The sequence below is a fragment of the Artemia sp. Qi Xiang Cuo genome, chromosome 8, assembly GCF_049724085.1.
Source record: "Artemia sp. Qi Xiang Cuo chromosome 8, ASM4972408v1, whole genome shotgun sequence".
NCBI lineage: Eukaryota > Metazoa > Arthropoda > Branchiopoda > Anostraca > Artemiidae > Artemia > Artemia sp. Qi Xiang Cuo.
In genome coordinates, this window is record NC_142801.1 from 59,531,643 (window position 1) to 59,559,281 (window position 27,639).

General features: G+C 34.0%; 1 protein-coding gene across 1 annotated transcript in view; it reads right to left on the reverse strand.

Annotated features, from left to right (window-relative positions):
- Positions 1–27,639, reverse strand: part of LOC148949643 (transmembrane protein 135-like) — a 112,614-nt gene that overhangs the window by 31,399 nt on the left and 53,576 nt on the right. Inside the window, exons 4-7 of the mRNA XM_089093637.1 lie at positions 26,874–27,028; positions 19,791–19,911; positions 14,156–14,323; positions 4,208–4,348 (exon numbers count right to left, since the gene is read on the reverse strand). Coding sequence (XP_088949763.1) covers positions 4,208–4,348; positions 14,156–14,323; positions 19,791–19,911; positions 26,874–27,028 — 585 coding nt within the window. The remainder of the gene's footprint in view (positions 1–4,207; positions 4,349–14,155; positions 14,324–19,790; positions 19,912–26,873; positions 27,029–27,639) is intronic.

Here is a 27,639-nt window from a genome sequence, read left to right on the forward strand (position 1 = left end):
TCATCACAAGTCTTGGGAATTATTCAAAGAAATTTGTCTCTTACAGACTCAACACTGTTTTCTATATTCTTCATATTTTTGGTGAGACCAATGATCAAATATGGTCATAAAAAAACCAGGCCGTTTTTTTAAAAAGACAGCAATGCAAAAGAAAAATCCAAAGGAGGGCTGCTTAATTCGTTCCACCACTTTGAGATTTATCATACCAAGACTGCTAGAAAAAATTGTCGCTCCCAAGTCTCTCATACCGATTTTTGAGAGGAGATCTTATTGAAGTGTACAAAATATGCAACAGATACTACGACAACATCCCTCCAGAAGAGATGATAACATTCAAGAATAATAACCTGAGAGGTCACGAGTTTAAGCTAACTTAAGAACGTTTCAGAAGAGATGTTGGGAGATGGGCATTCAGCAACCGTATTGTCTCCGAGTGGAATGCACTACCATCAGACACTGTTAACTCACATTCAGTCAATGCATTTAAGAACAAAATTGACAAACATTATAGTGATAAAGCATTTGATTATTTAAATTTTTGTAGATAGAGGCGCAAGCCTGTTTTCGCAATATATTATTATTATTATTATTATTATATATCAATTTTTCGTGTACATTTTGTTATTACTGTGTATTGTTATTAATGTTATTAGTATTATTACTGTTTGTTCTAGAATTGCCTTGAAAGCATATAAGGATCGAAAAAAGAGGGATATTGCAAATTTTCACAATTGCGTGAAAATTTATATAAGTATATTTATAAATATAGCGAGACGGAGAAAAATTTATATAAATATAAATTTCACTTTGTTTATTTTATCATTTTACTACCTCCTCGTCCGTCTCACTCTGCTCAGAGCTCCTCCGTATTTTTTGCTCCTCCGTAGATATTAAATAAAAATTAGTTGAGAAAGTAGTATTATTGCCTGAAAATTCAATTAAATTAAATTTCCCCTCCCCTAATGGTAAAATATATAGCCAAAGTTGTACATAGGCACTGAATTTTTCATGAATTGCTCTTTCCTTCGGATAGACTTAAACAGTTAACAAAACGAATGGGAATTCAGTTTAATTCAGGTGATTTATTTGACAATTAAAAGGGGGGGGGGGGAGGTCATTAGAAATACAAATAAATTTTTCATTCGGATTCAGAATAAAATTCTGATTCTGAAGGTATGTACATTTCTTAGCCGAATTAAAATTCACTCAACTTTGAAATTTCAGGAGATTACAAAACTACAATCTAATAATCCTTCAAATTAACAATTAATGTTAAGCTAATCAAATTAATAAATAATTCTTCTAGAATATTTTTTTCATCCTTTTGATCACTTCTTCCTTTTAACAATTAAATCAATGTTCAATAGAACCATTACGAAACAGAATAGCAAGCTATGGAAAAAGATTTTTGATATGAATTCAGTAAACGTATAAAGACGGAAATTATGAAGCTGACAGTTTAATTTTTCGAAATCAATCTTATTCCCTAATTAATTGGGGAATGCTGTATCGAAAAAAATGCTTACCAGTCGCTTTACTCACCCTTGAAAAAAAATCTAGATAACCATTTTTCCTACCTATTATTTTATGTAAGTAAACCATTCTTCTATTGACTGTCATTATAGTATGCTAAAAATACCATTGGGATTGCAAATATTCCATGGTGTGAAGACAATACCATCTTCCCTAATCGTTTTTTTTACAAGCCAAGACCAGTGTATCAGAAACACAGAAAAAATGATTTATAACAGATGACAGAGGGCATGGGTTTCCGCAATCTACTTGAGCTTTTTCTTCGACGCCACCAGCAAAGGTTTCCTAAAGGACTGGATAGCCGTAGCGTTTTCTCCAACTAACAATGACCAAAATAAGCATTAATTTAGATAAGATCCTTAGATTAAAAGATGGCGTAAGATACATCCGCGTTGAATAAATATGGCTTTTTCAGCTAGAACAACGCTACGCGTTTCCATGTTTTCAGTCCACATGATTTCTTTTCAGGGATATCTCCAGTATTTCTCATTTTTTCGGATAATTCACCGTTATAGTACGTTTACCACGCGTGTACTAAAATAATTCAACTATATTCCTGTTGTATATTCAGGTAATATTACATTAAACAAATTATTGTTCAAATTACTATTAACGGATGTATAGACCTAATTTTATATGAATAATTTTCTGTTTACGATGCAATAACCTTTTTACAGCGACACAGATGTCCACAGACGTTGGGGAGAGGAGGGGTGTTTTTTCCGTGTAAAAAGCATTACGGTTGCAAAAAAAAAATCCAGCAAAAGGTCACGAAATGTTGCCCCTTTGCATAATGCAATAGCCCGTTTAGACGCATAGAGTAACACTAAAAACCGATCGGAACCATGGGAAAACCTATCTGTTTTGGTGCTAGGATTTTTTTCTAGTTTTTCTATGGTATCGATCGCTTTTTGGTGTGTCATTGAAAAAAAATGAGAAAGCTTTTTTGAAAGTGGAAAGCATGTGAACTGTCAAGCACGCGAAAGTTCGAGAATCAGTGGTTCTTCCTAAGGTGCAGCTTCTAAATCCAAGATGTCTGAATCTGATGATATATTTTTACATTTTTTGCCAAAATTTTGGCCACAGAAAGCATGTACACGGATAGTTATCTGTGCTTTTCAGAAAAATTTGTACCTATCGTTTGAACACTTTTCCTTCTTAATGATTGGTTTTTCTCATAGTTTTCCCTGTGCGTCTAAACGGGCGATAAATCTCAGTTAGGTATTATGTTTGGTAATTGGTCAAATTATCAACAAGACTTTAACGGAGACTCCAATTTGTAACTGAATTCGCGATGACCTTCAAGAATTAAAAATCATTAATTAAGTCTATTGCTGAATAGATACCCACTTTTTACAAGGGTCCCAAAAACCCCATTGGTTCTACTCCAAATGATCCAAAATAGAGCCTCGGGGGCAAGTTGTAACACCGAACGGGCAACTTTACAACCTCTCAGTAACAAATCTAACGTAGCGTCAAGGACTGTTTTCTACAAACAAATCCGTCACCCTTCCTACAATGAGCTATCGCTATTTTTAGTGCCGTTTCCCATGCCAATACGGTAGGCATATAGACACTGCACAGTCAAATGTGTAGTCGCTACTTCAATACTAAACTTAAGCCTCAGATTTAATAAAACCCCTACAAAGAAAGAAAGTTTCCACTAAGTTTCTGTCTAGTTCAAATGGTACATTGGATTTTGCGGCCTAACATCACGGTCTTCTGTTCAAAAATATCGGCTAAGTGAAATTTACGGTGAATTTTGAGAAGTAAAAAGGAAAGAGTTACTCAAACTAGGCATGATAATCCACAAAACACTAAAAAAGAAGCAATAATTAGATTACAGAAAGCCCTATAAAGATAGTAAACCTCCGAAAAGGAATAAACCCATTAAAGTTTTTGTCAATAGTATATTTAATTTTGCGTTCTAACGTTATTGCCTTCTTCCCAAAATTACCAACTAAGGTAGTTTTGGCAACTAAGGTAATTTTGGCAACCAAATAAGGCAACTAAGGTAATTACCAAAATTACCAACTAAATTACCAACTACTACCCTACAATCCAGTGTGGAACTACGCAGTTTCGTCAGTGTAGGCTGACATCATAGCTACTAATAGCACTTTCGGTGAAAAAAAATATTATAGTACAAGACTCAATATCGTAAAATTATGTTGCCAAAACCCGGGATGATCTGATTTATCATTGGCAGAATTGAAATCAATGGCCACACGGGCCTTGTTTCATGGGTATTGGCTATAAGCCATTTATAAAGCCTAAAGAGGCTATATGTGTGTCTACCCACAAAGAAAGTAAGCACGGAGATCGGTTACATTAGCGGCAGTTAATTTGTACAGTGATTCTAAAGTCTTTGATTTCAGTTCATTCAGTTCAACTTAGTAAAAAACATTCGACCTCAAAAAAAGATCGAAGACTTAGGAACGGTAGATTTGAATCATCTAATGATTAATCTAAAGATTTTAGATAATAAAAAGGCTCAATTACACGTTTTGAAACAATTTCTTTTGGAAAAGTTTAATGCTTAGTTCGATTTTTTTCTTTTAGTTTCGACTAACACAACCCGAAATCAAATTTCTCAGTGTGGCCTAATTTAGGGTTGTCTTCAAATGGGAATACTAGAAAATGGTAGAAGGATACAATATCTTCAAAAACTTACTTCGATTGTTTTCCACATAAGATACGAAGCGAGTGTAGTACTCTTATAAAAGAGCATAGGAAGTCCACCCAAAAATCCTGCAATCACTCCATGTTCAGGTCTATCTCTACCAGTAATCCATCTGAGATTGCACAATACACTCTAGAAAAAAGAAATTTAATTTAGCTGTCTTATTGCTTGAATTAGACAGTAGTCGCATTTCTTACCCGTCACAACGTAAAAGTAGTATGTGGCATTTTAAAATTTCAGGAGATAATTACCAAAACTGTTTGCCAAGCAGTTCTCAAAGGGTGGATCATCAGGATCAAAGTATGATTGCAAACAACTTGACATGCTGAGATCTGATAAGTAAATAGCTTTAGTCAATCATCCCGGAGGCATGAACATATCATATACGACATTTAGAAGCTTGAAACATAAATTGTCAAAAACCACCAAAAATTATCAAATTATCTCGGTAGCATGAAAATATCAGATACGACGTCTAGAAGCTTGAAAGATAATTGCTAAGAATTGCCGAATGATATGATAATTACAATGATAATTGCCAAATGATGCGTTTTCGGTCTGATCTGATGTGATCTCGGTCTGATTTGATCTGATCTCGGTCTGATCTGATCTGTTCTCGGTCTGATCTTATCTGTTCTCAGTCTGATCTGATCTGTTCTCGGTCTGATTTTATCTGTTCTTGGTCTGATCTTATCTGTTCTCGGCCTGATCTGATCTGTTCTCGGTCTGATCTGATCTGGTCTGATGATAGCGGAAGTGGACAAAATATCAGTTAAGACATTTGGAAAATTGAAAGATAGCTGTCAAAAACCGTTTGCTAAGCTGTTCTCAAAGGGATGATCAGTAAAGCAGTGTGGATGATGAGGATCAAAATATGTTTGGAAACAGCTTGACATGCTGAGACCTGCTAAGTATATGGCATTTGGTATAATCTCGGAAGCATGAACATATCAGATACGACGTTTAGACGCTTGACCGATAATTGCCAAAAACCGTCAAAAATTGCCAAATGATATCAGAAGCGTGAACATATCAGATACGACGTTTAGAAATTTGAAAGATAATTGCCAATAACCGTCAAAAATTGCCAAATGACATTGGAAGCGTGAAATATCAGATACGACGTTTAGAAGATTGAAAGCAAGGATTTTACTTAGAAAAAATATAGGGAATTTGCAAAATCAAAACCTCAAAATATAAAACTCACAGAGGCAATTATGTTTCTGGAATAAATAGCAGCGGCATTTCTTAGAAGATGAAGATATTACTATCCACGCTGGGGAAAAATTCTACCTTACTTTTTTTTAAAAAAGTTACATCTAGGATGTCCAAAAAGTTGATGCGTTATGACAACTTTGAAAATTGTTTCCAATTGAACGATAAAAGAAAGTAAATAGGAAATAATAATAAGGACGTATCTAAAAATATAAGGAAGTTCACGTGATATTGCGCACTTTTCATAATAATATTCAATTAAAACACAAAAGGCATCAAAACACAAATTTCAGAAAACGGCACAAAAAAATCGGAATTTGGAATTGGATATCGACTTTTCCAGAATTATTTCCAAGCAATCTAGAATAGACACAGTATTTTGCTCTCCAGTTCTAAGAGAAACGAGTAATACTTTTCATAGTATTACTCAATCAAAATGGAAAATTCATTAAAACATAAATTATATAAACTGCCCAAAAATTTGGAATTCAAGATCGACTTTTCCAGAATTATCTCCAAGAAATCTAGAAGAGATACAGAATTTTGCACTCCACTTCTCAGATAATTAATTCATTGGTTTTGGGAGAACGACATAAAATTGTTCTGAAAAGTTTACTTTCCCAACTAGGATAGTTTTATTTTGACACCACGTACAAAATGAGAAAAAAAAGTTTCTTTGTTTCAAAAAACTACTAGGAATCTTCTAGGAATCTAGGAATCTTCTATACTTCACTGGTGCTTTTTCTGCCACCTTTCACGGATCCCCCTCCCAGGATAAACTTGAGACTAATAAATCTAATGATATAAGCGTCTTGTCTTTTTGATGCAAGTTACAACTGCAGGCTTGTCGTAAAATTGCTTGTTTTAGAAGGACCATATACTGGCAGAGAGGAACGCATGTGCTGTTAAACAGTTGTGTAAGTTTCTTCGTTTAGGGATTAAACACTGGGAATCATGTTTGAGAAGAAAGCTTGTTACGATTTCTAGGATCTAAAGTTTATTATGGTTGATGTTTACTGATGGAAAAGTTGGACATCAATGTGTTTCTTTTTTGTTGTTTTGTTGTTCTTTTTTTCTTTTTGATATTCATTACCTAAATTTGTATTTTGTTCCTGAGCTTTGTTTGTAGACTGACTTATGGGTTGCTATGGCCCACAGGCTTTTTGCAATAAATCTTATCTATCTTATCTATACCTTAAAGTCTTTTTAATATTGTAAAATAGCTATAGCTAAGTCAGTAGGTAGACCATAGGCTAGTTTTAAAAATAACTGAATAAACGTACCTATTGTACCCTTTTGAAGGTATATTAGTTTCTATCCAAAATAAGTCAAAAGTAGAAGTGAAAAATGAATCGAACAAGTAAGGCTGATATCTCTTATAATCAGATTTATGATTTGGCTAGGTAACGCAATACGGCGGTGGTTTTTTGTCCTTCACAAAGACAAACTAAAGTTCTGCTAGGAGGTATACTAGATGGTGCTGAGTATTTTGATTATTCTTAAACACAAACCTGAGTTTCCACTTTCATTAATTTTCAATTTCTAATGATTACGGCTATAAAATAGTCACAACAAAAGGCAACAGAAAGATTAGTATGTAGTACAATAGCCCAAAAATAGAAGTAAAATAACCGTCTATAGTAAAACAGCCGCTTCGATTAGCATCAGTTTCTTTAAAACTAGGGCATTGTAATATCTAGTGCGCTCGAATATCCCAAAATTAATTATCCGACAAGTCTGATTACTTATTCTTAGCGTTTCAAGAGACGTAAATGACGTTGGAGGTTAAGCAGATTACTATTTGAAACGCCCTGGATTAGTTACCGAATAAAGTACACCAGCTAACCCCAGAAACACAGGATAAGCGGCGTTAAGAAACATAAATTAATCTCTTCACAAACGGAAAAAATATACGAAATTATATACAAAGAACAAAAAGAGAGAGTAATTACGAAATGCGGAAGACAATCAGGGATTTGTAGATATGATACCTCTACAGTGGAGTACGGACGATTAACGTTGTTACTCGCCTAGTTTTCATAGCGTTTCAGTAGACAATTTGCCGGATAATAAACCGTTGTTTCCTTTTACAGATTACATCCAGGAAATGTAGTGTTAAGCCGATAAGTCAGATAAGGTATGCTCGAAAATCTTCTCGGTCCGTGGCAAAACCCGACAATCAACTAAACAGCTTTCTTTTTCCTCTTCTCTAAATAATTCATCATGGCAAAAATCTGCCTGATTTTTTTCTCGTTCTTTATCTTGGTTACAATTTAGTTTTCTAAGACTCGTTTTTTGTTGATAAAATGATACCATCTTTTTCCTGAAAAAAGACTTCCCAAAACCATCGAATTTACATAAAAAGGTTGGCTTATTCCTGCATTTTAGATATCACATGACACCTTTTGATTTACTGTAGCATTTTTGCTGTCAGCTCAGATACATCTACTGTGATACATCTATCTATCAACAAGATATATATATATACATATATATATATATATATATATATATATATATATATATATATATATATATATATATATATATATATATATATATATATATATATATATATATGTATAGCGCGAGATTTGGGAGTGACAATAGACAGTGACATGACTTTCACCAAGCACTACAAATCAATCATCTCTAAGTCATCACAAGTCTTGGGTATTATTCAAAGAAATTTCTCTCTTACTGACTCAACACTGTTTTCTATATTCTTCAAATCGTTGGTGAGACCAATGATCAAATATGGTCATACAACAACCGGACCGTTTTTTCAAAAAGACAGCAATGCAATAGAAAAATCCAAAGGAGGGCTACTTAATTCGTTCCATCACTTAGAGACTTATCATATCAAGACTATTTGAAAAAACTGTTGCTCCCAAGCCTCTCATACCAATTTTTAAGAGGAGATCTTACTGAAGTATATAAAATACGCAACAGATACTACAACAACATCCCTCCAGAAGAGATAATAACATTCAAGAATAATGGCCTGAGAGGTCACGAGTTTAAGCTAACCGAAGAACGTTTCAGAAGAGATGTTGGTAGATGGGCGTTCAGCAACCGCATTGTCTCCGAGTGGAACGCACTACCATCAGACCGAGTGGAACGCACTACCATCAGACACTGTCAACTCAGATTCAGTCAATGCATTTAAGAACAAGATTGACAATCATTATAGTGATAAAGCATTTGATTATTTAAATTTTGTAGATAGAGGCGCAAGCCTGTTTTCGCAATATATTATTATTGTTATTATTGTTATTATATATATATATATATATATATATATATATATATATATATATATATATATATATATATATATATATATATATATATATATATATATATAAGGCCAGAACAGCACAAACTGTGTCAGTTCCTAAGCTATATTTTTGCCCGCTCTTTCCAGTCCTCGAGGGAGAAGGCCTTAAGACGTATAAGTATGAATCGCAGTCCCTGGAGTTTCCAGGCAAGGCTATGTGGCTTTAATGCATACATGTAGCTAAGTAGCTTATATAAGTAACTTTTAGTTTATACTAAAAAGTGTAAATACAAGGTATAATCTAACGCATGCGTCCTTCAAGCATTAGGACATCAGCAAACTTGAAATTTTGCCTAAATTACCCAACTTGAACATAATTGCCATTTTGCTAAGTTACGGTACATGTCCCAAATTTACAACTGTTTACACTTATTCACCGTATACAGCCTAAAAGTCAATTATTTTAGAAGAAATAGTTAAATAAGAAAAGTAGTTTATAAACAATCTTACAATAAATATTTTACTACATTTATTTGTATTATATTGTATTTCTTTACAAAATCATATTATTTATTATATTATTAATATAACTATTTTATTATCAAATGATAGATACAGTAATTTTATAAATAAATAATATAAATATATAAAACAGCTTAAAAAAAATAATATAAATAAATAATCATAATCAGTTTTATAAATAAAAATAGTTTTAGAAAAACTGAAAAAATGATGTAAGCTTTTATAATTGTAAAGTTTACAAAATATTTGTAAAATAGGTAACCATTATAGGCTCAAAAACCCCTATGCCTTCCCAAGGCCAGAACAAAATTTGCACTTTGCTGAAAAAAATATAAATGTTTTTACTTTTATAACTTTAATAGATCAAATATTTTGATTACTAAATATCAGTATATGTATATTAAACTGACACTGCACATTCATTTGCATTTTTTCAGTAAAGTGCAAATTTTGTTCTGGCCTTGGGAAGGCATAGGGGTTTTGAGCCCAACCTATGTTAACTTCTGCTCGTTTTGAGTTTACTCGGTTATTTATTGTAATTTCTGTTCGTTTTGGGTTCCATTTATTTATCGATGCTGAATTGTGGTAGTTTCACGCTTGGTAGATTATTTGATTTTATTTTTGCTCATTTTTTTGTTTAATCGAGTTCTTTACTTTTCTTTGAAAAACTTGTTTTGTGGAAAAAATTTACATAGTCTTTTCAGGGAAAAAGAAAATAAAACTTTAAATCTTTTAGTTTTTTTTAAGACTTTTTATTTTGGCCTGCTATTTGTATGCTGGAGAAACATTTTCAGCAATTTAACAAAATACACCCTTTTAAAAATCTGGACACAAATAGTAATGTTTAATTTAGTTTCATACCTCCTATAGTTGACCTGAAATGGAAAACTTGATACCATTTGCAAAAAAATCTGTTTACTTTCTTTGATAGCTTGGATACACTTACGCTATTTTGATTTGGTTAAATTTTAAGAGCAGAAGTAGCCCCGAAAGTTTGAACATAATACCCTCAGTCGTTCTTGGGATACTGCTGAGATGCCTTATTGGGAATTAGCATTAACACAGTACATTTTAAGTTAATCTTAAGGCAACATTTAGTTTTTAAAGATAATGGGCAAATGAGAGGGTGAGCGTGGGATGGGGATTAGATGCCCTCCAATCACTTTCGACTATTAAAAAGGGCATCAGCCCTTTCTATTTTCAATCGAATGAGGCCTTTTCGAAGTTTCCACGACAACTCCTTCGATACGAAGTGCCCTGGTCTAAACAAAACAAAAAAATAAAAATAGTAAAAATAATACATTATACCCCCTTCGATCATTACTATAAAAATGTCAAGCCTTACAATCCCTTTCGACTATTAAAAAGGGCACTGGGCCTTTCGATTTCCAATCGAATGAGCCCTCTTGGAAACGACAACGCTTTCTATAAACACCTTATATGCCCCAAGGGCATAAATTACAACCCTTACCCTAAGGGCTGTTAGGGTGGTTGTCATCCACTAGGACCTAATTTCCAGAACTTTCAACTCCGTTAAACCAAATGGCTATCTAAAAATTTTGATTTGATGTGTTTGGGGAAATGGTGGGCGTGAGAGGGGTGTTAGTTGCTCTCGGATCACTTTCGACTATTAAAAATGACATTAGCCCTTTCAATTTCCAATCAAATGAGCCCTTTTGAAGTTTCTACGACAAAACTTTCAATAAAAACCTTATATGCCCCCAGGGCATAACTTACAACCCTTGCCCTGAGGGTTGGGGGGGGGGGTTGTCATTCTCAAAGACTTAATTTCCAGAACTTTCTACTAAATTGAACAAAATGGCTATCTGACACTTTTGATAGGATGTGTTTGGAGGAATAGTGGGCGTGAGAGGGGGGTTAGTTACCCTCCAAACACTTTGGACTATTAAAAAGGGGACTAGCCCTCTTAATTTCCAATTGAATGAGGCCCTTTTGAATTTTCACGACAACTCTATCTATAAAAACCTTATATGCCCCCAGGGTATAACTTACAACCTTTGCCCTGGGGGCTCTGGGGGGTTTGTCCTTCTTAAATACATAATTTCAAGAACTTTCAACTACATTGAACAAAAAGGCTATCTCTAAACTTTGATCAAATATTTTTGGGGAAATGGTGGGCGTGAAAGGGGGGTTGATTACTCTCCATTCACTTTCGACTATAAAAAGAACAATTTCAATTTCCAATAAAATGAGCCCTTTTTAAAATTTCTACAACTCTTTTTGCACTGAGGGCTTTGGGGGGTTATCATCCTAAAAGACCTAATTTCCAGAACTTTCAACTACTTTGAACAAAATGGATATCTTAAATTTTGATTGGATGTGTTTGGGAAAATGGTGGGCGTAAGAGGGGCGTTAGTTGCTCTCCAATCACTTTCAACTATTAAAAAAGGCGCTTGCCCTTTCAATTTTCAATTTATTGAGCCCTTTTGAAGTTTTCTACGACAACGCTTTCAATAAAAACCTTATATGCCCCCAGGGCATAACTTACAACCCTTGCCCTGAGGGCTGTGTGGGGGAGGGGTTGTCATCCTAAAAGACCTAATATCCAAAAATTTCAAATGTGCTGAACAAAGTTGCTGCCTCAAAATTTTACTTAAAGTGGTTGGGTGCATGATGGGCTTAACAGGAGGGTTAGTTACCGTCGAACCCCTTCCGACTATGAAAAATGATACAAGACATGTCATATTTAAATTGAATGAGCCCTTTTTGAAGTTTCTACGACAACACCGTTCTATAGAAACCTTATATACCCCCAGGGCATAACTTACAACCCTTGCCCTCAGGGCTGTGGGGGGTTGTCATCCTCAAAAACCTAATTTCCAGAACTTAAAACTACGTTGAATAAAATGACTATACCAAGATTTTGATTGGATGTGTTTGGGGGAAAAGTGGGCGTAAGAGGGGGGTTAGTTGCCCTCTAATCATTTCCGACTATTAAAAAGGGCACTAGCCCTTTGAATTTCCAATCGAATGAGCCTTTTTTGAAGTTTCTACGACTACGCCTTCTATAAAAACCTTATATGCCCCCAAGGCATAACTTAAAACCCTTGCCCTGAGGGTAGTGGGGGAGTGTCCTCCTCAGAAACATAATTTCTATCTGGAAATCAACTACGCTAAACAAAATGGCTATCTCAAAACTTTGATTGGATGTGTTTCGGGAAGTGGTGGGCGTGAAGGGGTGTTAGTTGCCTTCCATTCACTTTCGACTATTAAAAAGGGCACTAGCCACTCCAATTTGCAATTGAATGAGCTCTTTTCGAAGTTTTTACGACAACTTCTTAGATACGAACTACCCTGCTCAAATGGGAAAAATTAATAAATAATACATTGTGCCAACATCGTCCTTATATGCCCCCAGGGCATAACTTAAAATCCTTGCCCTGAGGGTTGTGGGGGAGTGACCTCCTCAAAAACCTATTTTCTATCTGGAAATCAACTACGCTGAACAAAATGGCTATCTCGAAATGCTGATTGGATGTGTTTGGAGAAATGGTGGGCGTTGAGGGGGGGGGGGGCTAATTGCCCTCCAATCACTTTCGACTAAAGAAGGCACTAGTCAGTCCAATTTCCAATCGAATGAGCCCTTTTTCGAAGTTTCTACGACAACTCCTTCGATACGAAATGCCTGGTATGGAAAAAGAAAATAAAAAAATAATAATACATTGTGCCAACATCGTTCTTCACTTAGGCAGCGCTATTGCGCTGCAAAATCCTTAATTAATTATAGAGACCTGCATAAAAATACTTGAATTTTTTGTCATTACTAATTTTTCTATGGTATTAACCAAGCACAGATTATTTTATAAAAAAATTAAAATAAAATAAACCGCTTAGTTTTCAGAAATTTCAGGCTTGCTGCAAACAAGCTTAGACTTTCAATTAGCATTAAAATTCTACTAAATCATAATCAGCAGGTTCTGAATTTTTCTATCTCTGTTGAGCAACGCTATACTTTCCATAGCACGAGCAAATTTTAATTCCAATTAAACCCATTTGAAAAGGTCTGAGTCTTCTCTCTCATTAGGTTTTCATACTTTTTGATAATACCGCCATATTGTTAAAAGAGTCCTCATTTTGTTTCATTTTATTAGTTTTTTTCATTATGCACTTCCCTGATATGCTTTGATTTGGTATGGGTAATTTCGAAGACCCCACTGCTTTTCCATGACGATAAATAAAAGTTCGAATAGGGATAAATCCTTTTATTAGACAGTGATAATACAGAAAAAAATACCGGATATTTCGGTCACATGTACATGACAAGTTGTGCTGATAAGGGTCACTGTATATGTGGCCGAAATATCCAGTATTTTTTGTGAATTATCACTGTCTAATAAAAGGATTTATCCCTACCAACTTTTATTTATCGTAATTTGGTATATTTTATATTTTGACTGTATGATTAGCCTAATTAGTTGTGCTTTCCTTCAATATCAAACTTGCTCTTTTAATAATCAGTTTTATCATGGGATTTCGAATGTTTTCTTTTCTCTTTATTTTAAAATTTTATTTCGTTAGCTTTGCTTTTGTTTTATTTTGATTTTATGTTTTAATTTCCTTGTCAAAATTAGTCCAAATTGCCCTATTATTATTTTTTTTTTCTTTTGGAGAAAGAGAATTTTTATAAAAAAAAAAAAAAAAAATTTATTTTAACGGCTACCCCATGAAATAAAAAACTTGCCCCAGGGGCTAGCAAAAAAAAAAAAAAAAAAAAATGAAAATTAAGAACCAGTTTAAAACATCATTCCTAATCGGCACTACAGACCTTATAAGAAACAAATTCATCAAATGTACTATTCTATTCATACCCCGAGATGACATAATAGCTTTCTATTTAAAAAGCATAAAAAGTCGATGAATAAAAATATCACAATTAAAACCGCTTAATATTAATAGCGTACCCGAATAATACCAGAAATTCCACCAACAAACAGCCCAAATTTGATGTTGTCCATATTGAAAATAATTTTTGTTATTAGTCCAGGATTCTGCAGAAGCTTCGCAAATGAGAGAATTAATCTGAAACCAGCGTGAATACCATATCCAGCAATGAACTTCTTCACAAAGCCCTTTATAAAAGAAAAACTCCTTTAAAAGAAGAATTTACATATACGTCTGGTGAGGAAAGAGAGAGAGAGAGAGAGAGAGAGAGAGAGAGAGAGAGAGAGAGAGAGAGAGAGAGAGAGAGAGAGAGAGAGAGAGAGAGAGAGAGAGAGAGAGAGAGAGAGAGAGAGAAAGAGAGAGGGCGAATATTGAATATATATCTAAATTATATCATAACTGTATAGAATATATCAGACAAGGCAATATCGAATTTAAGACGTGTTCCTATAATATTTCACTTATAAAGCATGATTCTACAACTTCAATAAATAAAAGTAATCAAAAGAATTGTTTTAATGTTTAATATTTATTTAACTGTAATTAAAATATTTTTTAAATTAATACGAAAAATAATTTAGCTCTCTTTAACTATTATTCGATTATTATTAGTTTATATGAAAAATCATTTACATTAAACTTATTCGACAATAAAATTTATATTAAACAATCAAGCATATTCTAATAAACCACGGCTACTACTGTTGAAAACACATCGCAGTACCAAGCTGCTTAAGGCCAACAAACGTGAGCAACATAAGAAGTGAGCGACAAATTAAAAATGGCTTTTTTTAGGACGGGAAACCAATTGAAGAAGAAGGTATAGAAAATCGTTTGCAGTTTTAGAATAAGATTTATAATGTTAAATTCATCGGTTTGCATCGTAATAAATGAATGTCTTTGGAATATATTGCTATAATATAGCAGATTTATATTTGAATTGTAAGTTTATAACCAATTTTTTAACCCGCTTCTAGTGGCAAAAGCTGCCACATGGGAAAAAGCCAGGCACTACCAGAAAAAGAAGACGTGCCAAAAACACCCTACAACGCAGCTACCGAGCTGACCTTACAAATTACAATACCTCCTTTCAATCCGAATAGGTAAATGTATAGGTGGCCGCAGCAATGAGGGATGCCTTGCAAATGGCTGGGTACCCTTGGAGGCACAGGTTAGGTCTAAGGTAAGTGGCGAATACTAAACACAATGTATTAATTTTAGGGTCCAATCTAAGGGCCCAAAATAAAATTTGCAACGGAAAGCAAAGCTTAAAAACGATTAGTATATATATAGAAAGATACCGAAAACATACATCGAGTGATCCATTCAACTTCTTCCTAGCTCTTCCTTCTTCCAACTTCTTTAAATCTTTTGTTACGACCTCTTCCCGCTCCATTCGAGGACATCCTGCTTTTGATTGCCCCCAACTGGATTTCCAAAACGCACAACATATGGCAATCCATCGCTCGGTATCCGTAAAACGCAACCTCGCACACTTAACCCATTGCATTCTGATTCAATAAACTGGAGTCAGGTCACATTTTACACAGAGCTTATTGTTTGATGAGAATGAGAATATCTCAGTCTTTCGAAGAACTCAAGCTTGAGAATCATACTTGACCACAGTCATTACCGTTACTTCTAGTATCTAAATATTCGTTCTAAGACTTATCTTCCTATTATGTCAAAGTTTTGGGTCAACTATAAAAAAAAATGCCACGTACCTTAGATAATATGTATCTTGCATTACTACTGCACAATCATAACTAATAACGCTACCATGTAACTGAAACTATCGACTCGGCCAGTTTTCTCCATATATCACCTCTTTATCTTCATTTAGTCCTAATTTAAGAAATTCTTCGTTTTCCTAACATTGATTTTCGAACCAATTTCTACACTCTTAACTCTTAAAGCTTCAAAAAATTAATTCCTTTAATAAGTGTGATTCCTAAGTGTAAACATTTTATTAATTCATAAGTGTAAGCACAGCCAAAGTCTAAGAGAGTTTTATTTTTCCGTTTACGACCATGTTGTACCAGAACAGAAACATTAAATAGTTAGATAGAACTACTTTGAATAAAACACAAAGATAAGAAATATATGCCTTAACCTCAAGCATATTAAACATGCCTCTATACCAGTGGTTCCCAACCGATTCAAGCCATACTTCACCAAGACATTTCTAAAATCCTGATGCCCCCTCGTGGTCTTTAAATTTTGTAATGAAGGAAGCTTAATTTGCCATAAACTTGGTATCTATTTTTGGGTCATCCTCTAGATATTTTTTATATTAATGAACAATATTGTCTGAACAACACTTTCTTATAGGTTCCACTGCAACTGAACCCTGAGCTACTGAACCCTAGTGCATCTGACCCCAGGTGCAACTGAACCCCTGTGTTACTGAAACTCTTTGTAAATAAGCCTTCATACTACTGAACCCTCGTGTAGCTGAACCATTGTGCAACTGAACGATCGTACATCTGAACCCTTTTACAACTCAGCCCTCTTTCAACTCAACTCCCGTGCAACTGAACCCCCGTGCAACTGAGCCCCCATTTAATTGAACCATCGTCACGTTCAACCCCTGTTTAACTGAACCTTCGTGCAACTGAGCTTCCGTGCAACTGAACCCCAATTTAATTTTTTTTTTTTTTTTTAAATTTTTAATTCCCACCTCCTCTCCTCTCGGTGACTTTCAAATTTTCTTTAGCAATATCTCATAACTTATTTAATGTCACCTACTCTTTTCATAAAAAAAAACTTCTTAAAAAAAATCCATATATTAGATTTATATAAAATTGAGCATTCCAAAATATATTAAGTTATAAAAATAGAGGTATACTACATTTCAAATTTCATATACCTTTTAGGTTCATCCGATATCTCAGGCTGCCCTTCCCCCTTAGGGCACCCCTTCCATCGTGACCTTAAATTCCACTTTTCAAATCCTTTTTCATCAACCTCTAACCCCAATTGAATTAAATTGAACCCCAATTTAATTGATCCGTCGTGCAACTAAACCCCATAGAACATAATCCTCGTGCAACTAAACCCCCATTCAACTCAATATCCGGGCAACTCGACCATATTCAGCTCAATCCTCATTCAACTTATCCTCCGTGTAATTCAATCCTTGTGCAACTCCACCCCCCATTGTTTCTACCTCTATTTTATTCACCTTCTGTATATTTCAACCCTCATCTCACTCAATCCTCAAACCCATTCTTTACCCCAAACCCAACTAAATCAACTAAACCCATTCTTTACCCCAAACCTATCTACCTTAACCCTCATTCAAATCAACCACATTCAGTTCAGCCCTCCTCAAATCAATAATATAAATACAAAATGTAATTCAGCCCGTTTTGTCGGATATGTCAAAAGTTGACTCGAATGAAATGATCTTTATTTGCTGGTTAGCTCTTTTGTGTCTTTTCTTCGATGTAAAATGCTCTAAAAAACAAAATTTATCCTTTTGTCCTATATATTTGAAAATTAGCAGAGATTTTCATGCCCGGGGCCCGAACACACTTGAAGGTCATGGTTGCAGCAATAGTTGTGCCCTTGTACAGAGAAAGCCCATAATAAACAAAGTCTTAAAGACACATTAAAAAAAACACATAGAAAAAGTTGCTGTTAATGCTGATTCAAGAATGATACCTCTTATTTAAATTAACACTAAAAGTTAATCTCAAAACTAAAATACTGATATCACTTAAAAAGAGCAGGAAACACAAATATATGTCCCTTTTTCTATTTAATTTCTCCAATACTGATAGAGAACTAGAATATCGTAGAGAGCTGTTTAATGTTATTTCAAATCTAATGTTCTAATGTAGATGCTTTTTATAATTTCCTCGTGAGAACACCATCGTAAAATACATTATGGCGCCAATTTCCAATTTTAGCGTCATTACTGGAATGTAAAGGCTTTAAACCATAAAAATTCTACCACTAAAATCTCCATGACCAAAAATCCTCATGCTTTTGTTTAAAATCCCCCTCTTGAATACCCCACTACCCAGTCACCTTTGCAAGTGCAAAGTAAAAAAAAAGTTTAAAAAAAAACGATCAAGTGAAAAAAAATCATCCAAATACAAGCTGATTCGTTAATGATGGAAGCTATATATTTTCATTTCAACGCTAAAATTAATTACGAAAGAAATTGTTGGAAATTAGGAAAAAGTGGTTGATACTTGAACACGTCTTCTTTTCTTTCACCTTTTCCCCAGCACTAGCCAGTCAGTCGAGCATCGTAGGGGCACTGAAATGGGTAACCTTTTGAGGTTCTCGGAAATTGTGTTTTATTTCCCCATAAGGGTGTGCAGTAACTGGTGACTGGTTTGATGTTATATAACATTCTTCATCCAAAATTTTCAAATTAAAAATCGATTGATTCACTATTCAAACCTAATAACAAGTATAATAAACTTTACCTTCATGATATTCTTTTAGAATTTTATTTTTCAGCGGAAATTTTTGACCCTGTAAGACAATGGTTTCTTCCTAACGTTTCTCAGTTTTTTTTCAAATTCTTTCTGACTTTTTTGTATTCCTAGACTTGAGACTACATCCTATTACAATTTAAGTCCAACCAGAGTAAAAGCTACTTTTAATCTTAGAGCTGAGGTCTAAATTCAAAAACCCATCCTTCTCCAAATTCACATATTATAAAAATAATTATAATATTTGGCCAAGTACAGGCAAAGAAATCAAACTCTGGTCATTTAGAAGGAACATGGATAAAATCTAACTTGATGAGGTAATTATTAACTTTGCCATGCACGAAGAGATACACGCAAGCAAGCAGCCTCCCAGAAGAGAAGCCTTTTCATTGGCTGCCAGTGACAGAAATTAATTGCAATCGCGGCTCTACTGATTCTTTGTCTTTGGTCCAAACTGGTTTAGCTTGTCCAAATGGGTAACATAGTTAGAAACTCCTAATGAAGCAAGAAGCATAGTTTGAGCTTCTAATTAGTACTAGTCCAAAATTATTTTTAGGCCTTGGGTTCAGTTCAGTGAAACAAAAATATGAGTGAGTTACATAGGGGTTAAGTCAAAAGAGGTTGATTTAAACGAGGGTCTAGTTGAACAAGTGTTTAGTTAAATGGGGTTGAGTTGCATGGATGCTGTGTTACATGAGTTCAGTTACGCCCACACCCCTCTTATACAATGTAAATGGGATTGAGTTGTGCGGGGGCTCAGTCAAACGAGAGTTCAGTTAAACGGGGTTGAGTTGCATGGAAGCTCTGTTAAATGGGTTTAGTTACACGCTCACCCTTTTTATGCAATGTATAATGTCATTGCAACACCATCATATTTTTTTGTGTTCTTTAGAAGAATATGAACGTGACGCCATTCACATGAAAAATGTTTTTTTTTTAAATAAAGGCTCTAAATTAAAACATGAAAAATGTTTTTTTTTTTTAATAAAGGCTCTAAAACAAAGTCAGCCCAAGGGTTCACGTCCTGCCCTTGACCCCCCAAAATATTGTCATGCCCAACCGGTGAGGCACTTGCCCCAAGTTTAGAATGATGGCTCTATAGCATTGTTAATACGGCTACCCCATAATACACACCTCTAGCATATAATAAAACCCTCAATATACCTCTTGCACATTGTACATATCTTCAGCATATAATACGTACCTCTAGCATATAATAAATACAAGAATTATTATGTTTACAAAGAGCATGCTTTGTACATCTCTTTTTGCTATGATCAGGGAATACGGGAGCTGAAAATCTCTCTGAACCTCCAATAATGAATCTGAAAGTTAATTCAAAGATTATTGACATTCATACGACTTACTCAAGAGATATTTCACCAAAAGGCAAAACAAACATAAGCAGCACTCTGTTTTTTTGGAGAATTTTATTTCATCTAATGAGAAAAATAACAATTGTTCTAACTTGTTTTATTAAACCAATGTTTTAATTTAATTGAAATGGTGTTATCTACTGAGGAAAACCTCCAATTGTACACAATTCTAGGAATGATATGGGTTAATGATGAGCGATAAATCTAAACAGACAAGCAAACATGATTTCTGGAGGGACGAGAAACTCCATAGTATTTATGGTAAATTAATACTATAATATTACAAAACAACCACAGCTTGAGGTTATTAGACCCTACATACTTTGCTAACATGAGGCTTAAATGATAGCTTTCATAAATTCTTTTGAACAAGTCTAAAAAATAGTGAATAGATGACTGTATAGGGAAAGTATAAATACAAAATTGAAAAAGCTTCGTAGAAGTTTTTATTTTTTATCGTGAAGAAAGAAAGAAAATAGTATTAGCCAACCAGTATATTAATAAATTGATTTTTTTTTTTTTTTTTTGAGAAAAATAATGCGCTTTGAACTTGGGCATTACTCTAGTTACCACTTCATAAATAATTTCTTAGACCATGCTATACCATATTCAATTTTATTTAATATCTGTAAAATTTAAAAAATAATTTTTGAATCTAAAAGATAGCGGAAATATAGTGGCAGGATAAGACAACCGTCTAAAAAATCTAACAACTTAGTCCTTTGTGGTGATATTATTAGGTAGTCTATTGGTAATAAGACACTTTTTTTTGCACAGTAAAAAAGTATGATTTATTTTTAGATTAGATCAAGAACAGATAGGAGATTTTGTATGTTCTAATCCTAAAATTAAAATAGTTAACTCAAACACCCTCTACAGGTTGCTGAATTATGTACTGTGGACAAAAATTTATTACCTGTATTCTGCCAATTACAGAATTACAGTTTGAAGACGCTTGTTGAAAAATTATTATAACCATTATTGAATAAATAGGCAACTGAGGTAGAGTATTACCACCCTTTTACCCCAATGAGATAATAGATATCGGTAGAATTTCTTGAGATAGCATTCACTTGAGTTTCGCATTTTGGTGTCTATTTACGATATGTGTCTATATATGTCTATTTACGATTTGGTGTCTATATATGTTTATTTACAAGAACTTGGAATACTTCAGAGAAAAATTAGCGATCTATTAAGCGGTAAGCATTAAGACAGCAGTTAACACCCCATGCGTCTTTTCTTCTTGGGAGGAAACAATAAATATACGACAATCCTCACTAAGAGTTCGAGTTCAATCTCAACAGCAGTAAGACTCTTGAGCTGATGAGATGTTGCTTCTCTGAACTTATGTTCTTCTGTTCAGTTTTTCAGCTTCTGCTAATCAAAATGCTTACGATTTTAGAGCTCACTGTGCTCTATTACAAGTGCTTCAGTTCGTAATTGCCAAAGAGAACACTGAACAGAAACGATATTCTATCGAAGTCCTTAGAAGCCTGAGCAGAGCAGAATAAATAATGATCTCCGGAAAAATTAATAGTTTGAGAAAAAAGATCAGAGTCCTTAGATTTTCTTATAAAATCCTTCTCTGTCAAAGTATATGAGATCTTAGATTTTAGTTTTTGATCAATCAAAATGCTAAATTGTTAGAGCTCATTGTTCTCTACCATAAGGGCTTCAGTTTGTATTTGCCAAACAGTATATTGAACAGAACAGAACAGAATAAACTTTGATCTCGGAAAAATAATAATAGCTTGAGAAAGAAGATCAGAGTCCTTAGATTTTCTTATAAAAACGTTCTTTGTCAAAGTATATGAGCTCACTGTTCTCTATCACAAGTGCTTCAGTTCATATTTGCCAAACAGGACATTCAACAGAAATTATATTCTATCAAAGTCTTAAGTACCCTGACCAGAACAGAATAAACTTAGATCTCCGAAAAAAAATAACAGCATGAAAAAGAAGATCAGAGTCCTTAGATTTTCTTATAAAATCCTTCTCTGTCAAAGTATATGAGATCTTAGATTTTAGTTTTTGATTAATCAAACTGCTAAATTGTTAGAGCTCATTGTTCTCTACCATAAGGGCTTCAGTTTGTATTTGCCAAACAGTATATTGAACAGAACAGAATAAACTTTGATCTCGAAAAAAAAATAATAGCTTGAGAAAGAAGATCAGAGTCCTTAGATTTTCTTATACAATCGTTCTTTGTCAAAGTATATGAGCTCACTGTTCTCTATCACAAGTGCTTCAGTTCATATTTGCCAAACAGGACATAGAACAGAAATTATATTCTATCAAAGTCTTAAGTACCCTGACCAGAACAGAATAAACTTTGATCTCCAAAAAAAAATAACAGCATGAAAAAGAAGATCAGAGTCCTTAGATTTTCTTATAAAATCGTTCTTTGTCAAAGTATATGAGCTCACTGCTCTCTATAACAATTTCTTCAGTTTATATTTGCCAAACAGGACATTGAACAGAAATTATATTCTATCAAAGTCTTAAGTACCCTGACCAGAAAAGAATAAACTTTGATCACCGAAAAAAAATAATAGCTTGAGAAAGAAGATCAGAGTCCTTAGATTTTCTTATACAATCGTTCTTTGTCAAAGTATATGAGCTCACTGTTCTCTATCACAAGTGCTTCAGTTCATATTTGCCAAACAGGACATAGAACAGAAATTATATTCTATCAAAGTCTTAAGTACCCTGACCAGAACAGAATAAACTTAGATCTCCGAAAAAAAAATAACAGCATGAAAAAGAAGATCAGAGTCCTTAGATTTTCTTATAAAATCGTTCTTTGTCAAAGTATATGAGCTCACTATTCTCTATCACAAGTGCTTCAGTTCATATTTGCCATACAGGACATTGAACAGAAATTATATTCTATCCAAGTCTATCGTCAGTATCCTGACCCGAGCATAATAAACTTTGATCTCCGGAAAAAATAATAGTTTGAGAAGCAAGATCAGTCCTTGGATTTTCTTATAATGTTGGCCGATCTTTCCAACCTGCTCAGATTTTCCGCTATGATTAATCAGTGTTAAGCCCTTCTGATTCACAATTACTTCAACTCAAAACCTCTTTTTATCCAAGGACTATGAACAGAGGTAATATTTTCACCATAGTCCTTAAGCTTCTGATCAGAGCAGAATAAATTTTTAGAGGAAAAACTCTGCCTGAGAAGTAGAATCAGGATCGTTTTTTCTCAAAATATAAAACATCGAAACTGACCTATTCTTATTTTAAATTCGTCTGCTTAAATTTTATTCTATGCTTGATCAAAGTACTCAATTCTTATAGTTTACTCGTCTTGGTCAAAAGACCTTATATTCAAAATTTCATTGAGAAGAGAAATGTGGTAATGAATTATTGACAAACGACTATCACAAGCTAAAAAAACGACCAAATTCAAATCCCAAGCCAATAATGTAAAAATTAAAAAATTTGGGATCAGAAGCATAATACAAGTCAAAATAATTAAGAATAAAAAACAGAAATATTGATAATTAAAAAAAAGACTGTGTAAAAGACAACACTAAAAAAAGAGATCTTAAAAATTCAAATGCACAAAAAAAAACTGAAGCCAAAGAAGTATCACAAATGGATAAAAACAAAAACTAGTAATGGAAAAAGAGGGAATAGTTATTGTGACCATACACCATCAATTAAAAAAGAGATGAAGGGATTGTTTTTGGATCAGGACCTGCATCAGGAATTATTAAGGTGCTCTAGAATAGAGGAGATGAAACTCTTTCGAAACCTCTCGGCATTAGCTAGGATCGAAAAGTAAATTGAAATTACTCTGGAGAATAAGCAGGGGGCCAGGGTCTCGTGGAATTGTGATATCGAGGGAAAATGTCCTCAGTTCGGGGATTAGAAGTGGGGTAACTAGCAAAACATAAGCAAATGTTATCTCTCCTTTCTTTTATGCGTGCGGCTCTAAGGAGTATGGGATTTTACTGTCTTTGTAAATGGTCCTGAGTGAAAGTTTTAGGGCCAAATCAAGTTTGTTGCTTAGTTTGAAAATTGTGAATGCCAGACTGGACCTACACATTCCAATAACCGGCTGGCAAAGGATGAACAGAGAGAAGCCAGGTAGAACATTAAATAAAGGTGACATTCTCATCCTAGTGCTTAGACTTCTGATCAGAGCAGAATGTATTTGGATGTTCTGAAAAAAAATGTGTGAGAAGTAGGATCAGAGTCCAAAGATTTAGTTAAAAATCGTTTGGTAAGAAAAACGGGGCTAGTAACACAAAACTCCGCGATTCTGTCCACAGAATACGTAGGTTAATTTGAGTTTGTCAAATGTAATTCCACTTACACTTAAAGTTTTGCAATGCGTGTCATTGTAATTAGCAGTAAATATAACATATTTTAAGAAAGTATTTGATAAAGAAGATAGTACTAAATATCACCCCATCGCCTACAAGCATGTATTTTATATTTTAAGTCTTTTTTGTTGTTGTTTTTTTCTAAGTCACTTATAATATTAATTATTATTAATTATGATTTATTTATGTAATATTTTATATTATTTATTATACTTATTTATTATTTCTTCAATAGTTTTATTTTTATTTTATTACAGTTTTATCTTTCTTCTTCAGTTATTTATTTTAGGGCCCGGATTTGTATGTATTTACATATTTTTATTAGAGTTAGATATCGTAATACTCATAAGCTTAAAATACGTTTTAAGGCATTCTGAATCATCCAGGCCCATTTTTATTTTACATATTTCACCGAAAACACATAATTTCACATATTCTACCCATTCTTATACACATCCATCGCCTACACTCCATTTCTTAAGTATCACGCTTCCAGTTAGTTTTTTTTATTCAGTAGACAGGAATACACGAATGTTAAATTTGGTTTAACTACCTCACTCGTGTTGTTCGTTAGGAAAGATGATGGGTGCGTGACCGGAGAGAAAATATTCTCAGAAATTGAAGAAGTGCACAGAGACAAAAAGAGACAGCCACCCTAGTCCGGTTGTTTTCACTTAATTATTCACAGTAACATTTCAACATCCGTGCGCAGAGCTTGTCAGTCCCCTATCGGCAAAAAAGCATTATACGTGCGTAGTGTCAAGTCTGTAGCGCAGGGATAAAAATGCCTAAAGTACCAACTAAAAATTCGGACCTAGTGAAGAAGTATCTGCGGGAGCTCCCCGATGAAACATTTAAAAGCGATTCTTCTGTATTATATTGTTCGTCCTGTGATACAGCTGTGTCTACTTCCCAGCGTTTTCAAGTTATTAAACATATTGCTACAGCTAAACATAAGGAGAACAAGGAAAGACGATCAGGCCCTCAACAGATATCGGCTTCTTCATCTGGTGCAGCATGTGAGTCTTCATTTAATACAGACGTCGCGCATTAATTAGGGCAGACATCTCATTTTAAAAAATCAGTAACCCAGATTTTAAGAGTTTTTACGAACGCTATTCAGGCAAAAAAGTCCCTGATGAAATCACATTAAAAAAAATTTTTTACAAATTATTTATATGGAAACTCTTGCTAAAATTCGAGGTAATTTTGGAGATTGCCCTATTTGGGTTTCAGTTGATGAAACAACTGATGCTGAAGGAAGATACATTGCCCATGTAATAGTTGGAAAACTAAGCACCGATTCACCACGACAACAGTTTCTTTTAATCTGTAAAGTTTTGGAAAAGTGTAACCATACAACTGTTGCTCGTTTTTTCAATGATTCAATGAATCTTCTTTGGCCAAATGGTGTGTTACACGAATAAGGTTTTTTTTATTTTTGTTAGACGCTGCTCCGTACTTGGTGAAAGCGGGAAAGGCATTGAAGGTATTCTACCCGAATATGTTCCATGTAACTTGCCTCACACATGCACTTCACCGAGTTGCAGAAATTGTCAGACTTCAGTTTCCTGATATTGATTCCTTAACAGCAAATGTTAAAAAGTATTTTTAAAAGCCCTGATTCAAATAAACATGTTTAAATAGCTTTATCCTGATCCATCCCTAACCCCTCAGCCAATAGTTACGAGAGAGGGAACTTGGTTAGAAGCGGCAGACTATTACAGCAAGAACTTTGGCTGAATTAAAATTCTTCTCTCTGAACTAGACTCAGCCTCGGCTATAGCAATAGAACAGGCTAGAGCCGTAATGGAAGAACCCAAACGAAAGAATAACTTCGCTTACGTTTCTTCAAGTGCTTATTTTTTAATACACGCCATAACAAAGCACGAATTTCAAAATATGACCACAATGGATAGTGTAGCTACTGTTAACAACGCTATTGAGAAGCTAAAAGGAGTTCCTGGGGAAATTGGAACTACGATATGGAAGAAATTGGAGGATGTGCCCAACAAAAACTCAGGATGGAGAAATACTAAACTCCTAGCTAAAATAAATAGTGGGCAGGACATTGAAGCAGACTTTAAATCCTTCACGCCATCAGACATTGCATGTTTCAAGTATGCACCCCTTACATCAGTGGATGTGGAGCGTTCCCATAGCCGTTACAAGGCAATTTTAAGATCAAACCGTCGATCTTTTGTACTTAATAATTTGAAGTTTTTTGTAGTTAGTAACAATTTCAAACAATAAATTAGCTACTTCAGTGTGATGTTTTTTGTTATTAATACTCTGTTTTTATAACTGAACCAATGTTATATCTTCGATACCAATTTTTTTTCAAATACCTTTCTTGCAATAAAAATCGTATCTTTCTCAATGTTTTTTTTATACATATTCTGCCTTTTTACTTACATATTGTCCAATAAATAATTACATATATATGTACATACTTTATAATTTTTATCACAAATAAATCCGGGCCCTATTAGCATTATAGTTATTTATTATTAATTAAATTATTTCTAATTTCTAAGCTATTACTAATAATAACAAAAACAAGAGTACCGCGATAAAGAGAATACAGAATCACGCGAGGAGGTGCAGCGTCTGTACCATGGCACCAATGCTGCTAGTGTCAACATAAAGACCAAGACTTCACCATGACGAATTGACTTCACTATACCTCGTGCAACAAGCATTCTCCATACTGACTCACTTGCCTATAATAAAAAAAAAACTAATTACGGCTGTTCCTATATTCAAGCAGGTATTTTCCTTAAAATAACAGGCTTTTGGTTCTAGAAAATCATTTCCCAGCCTAGGGATAGAGACACCAAGATAGTGGGAGCTCTTTAGAAAATGGGTCACGACCTTTTAAAGAAAAGGAAGTAAGAGTTTATAAAAGTGTAAACCAAAAACCAAAAACAAATTTATTAACCAAAAAACACTGCACGTGCAAATACACACAAAAGCAAAAAAGGACTAAAAAGAATAAACATGTATCAGTAACTAGGATGAAAATAAGATTCTAATGATTAGAGGGATCAAATTGATTCCTTGATCAAATTGAAAGGGATCAAATTGATCCCAAGGGATCAATGATTAAAGGGATCAAATGATCGGTTCAAATTCTTATTAATTGTAAGGAATCATGAGGTGACTAAGGTTATTTTTGATCTATTTTTAAGAGGGGGGGGGGGGCTACGATACTATAAAAATTGAGATACAGTGGTCGAGCACACATATATGAAAGTAACATTCGATACACGATTATATTCGTGTAATCGTACAAATCGATAACATTCGATTTACACGACTTTGCTCGAAACTT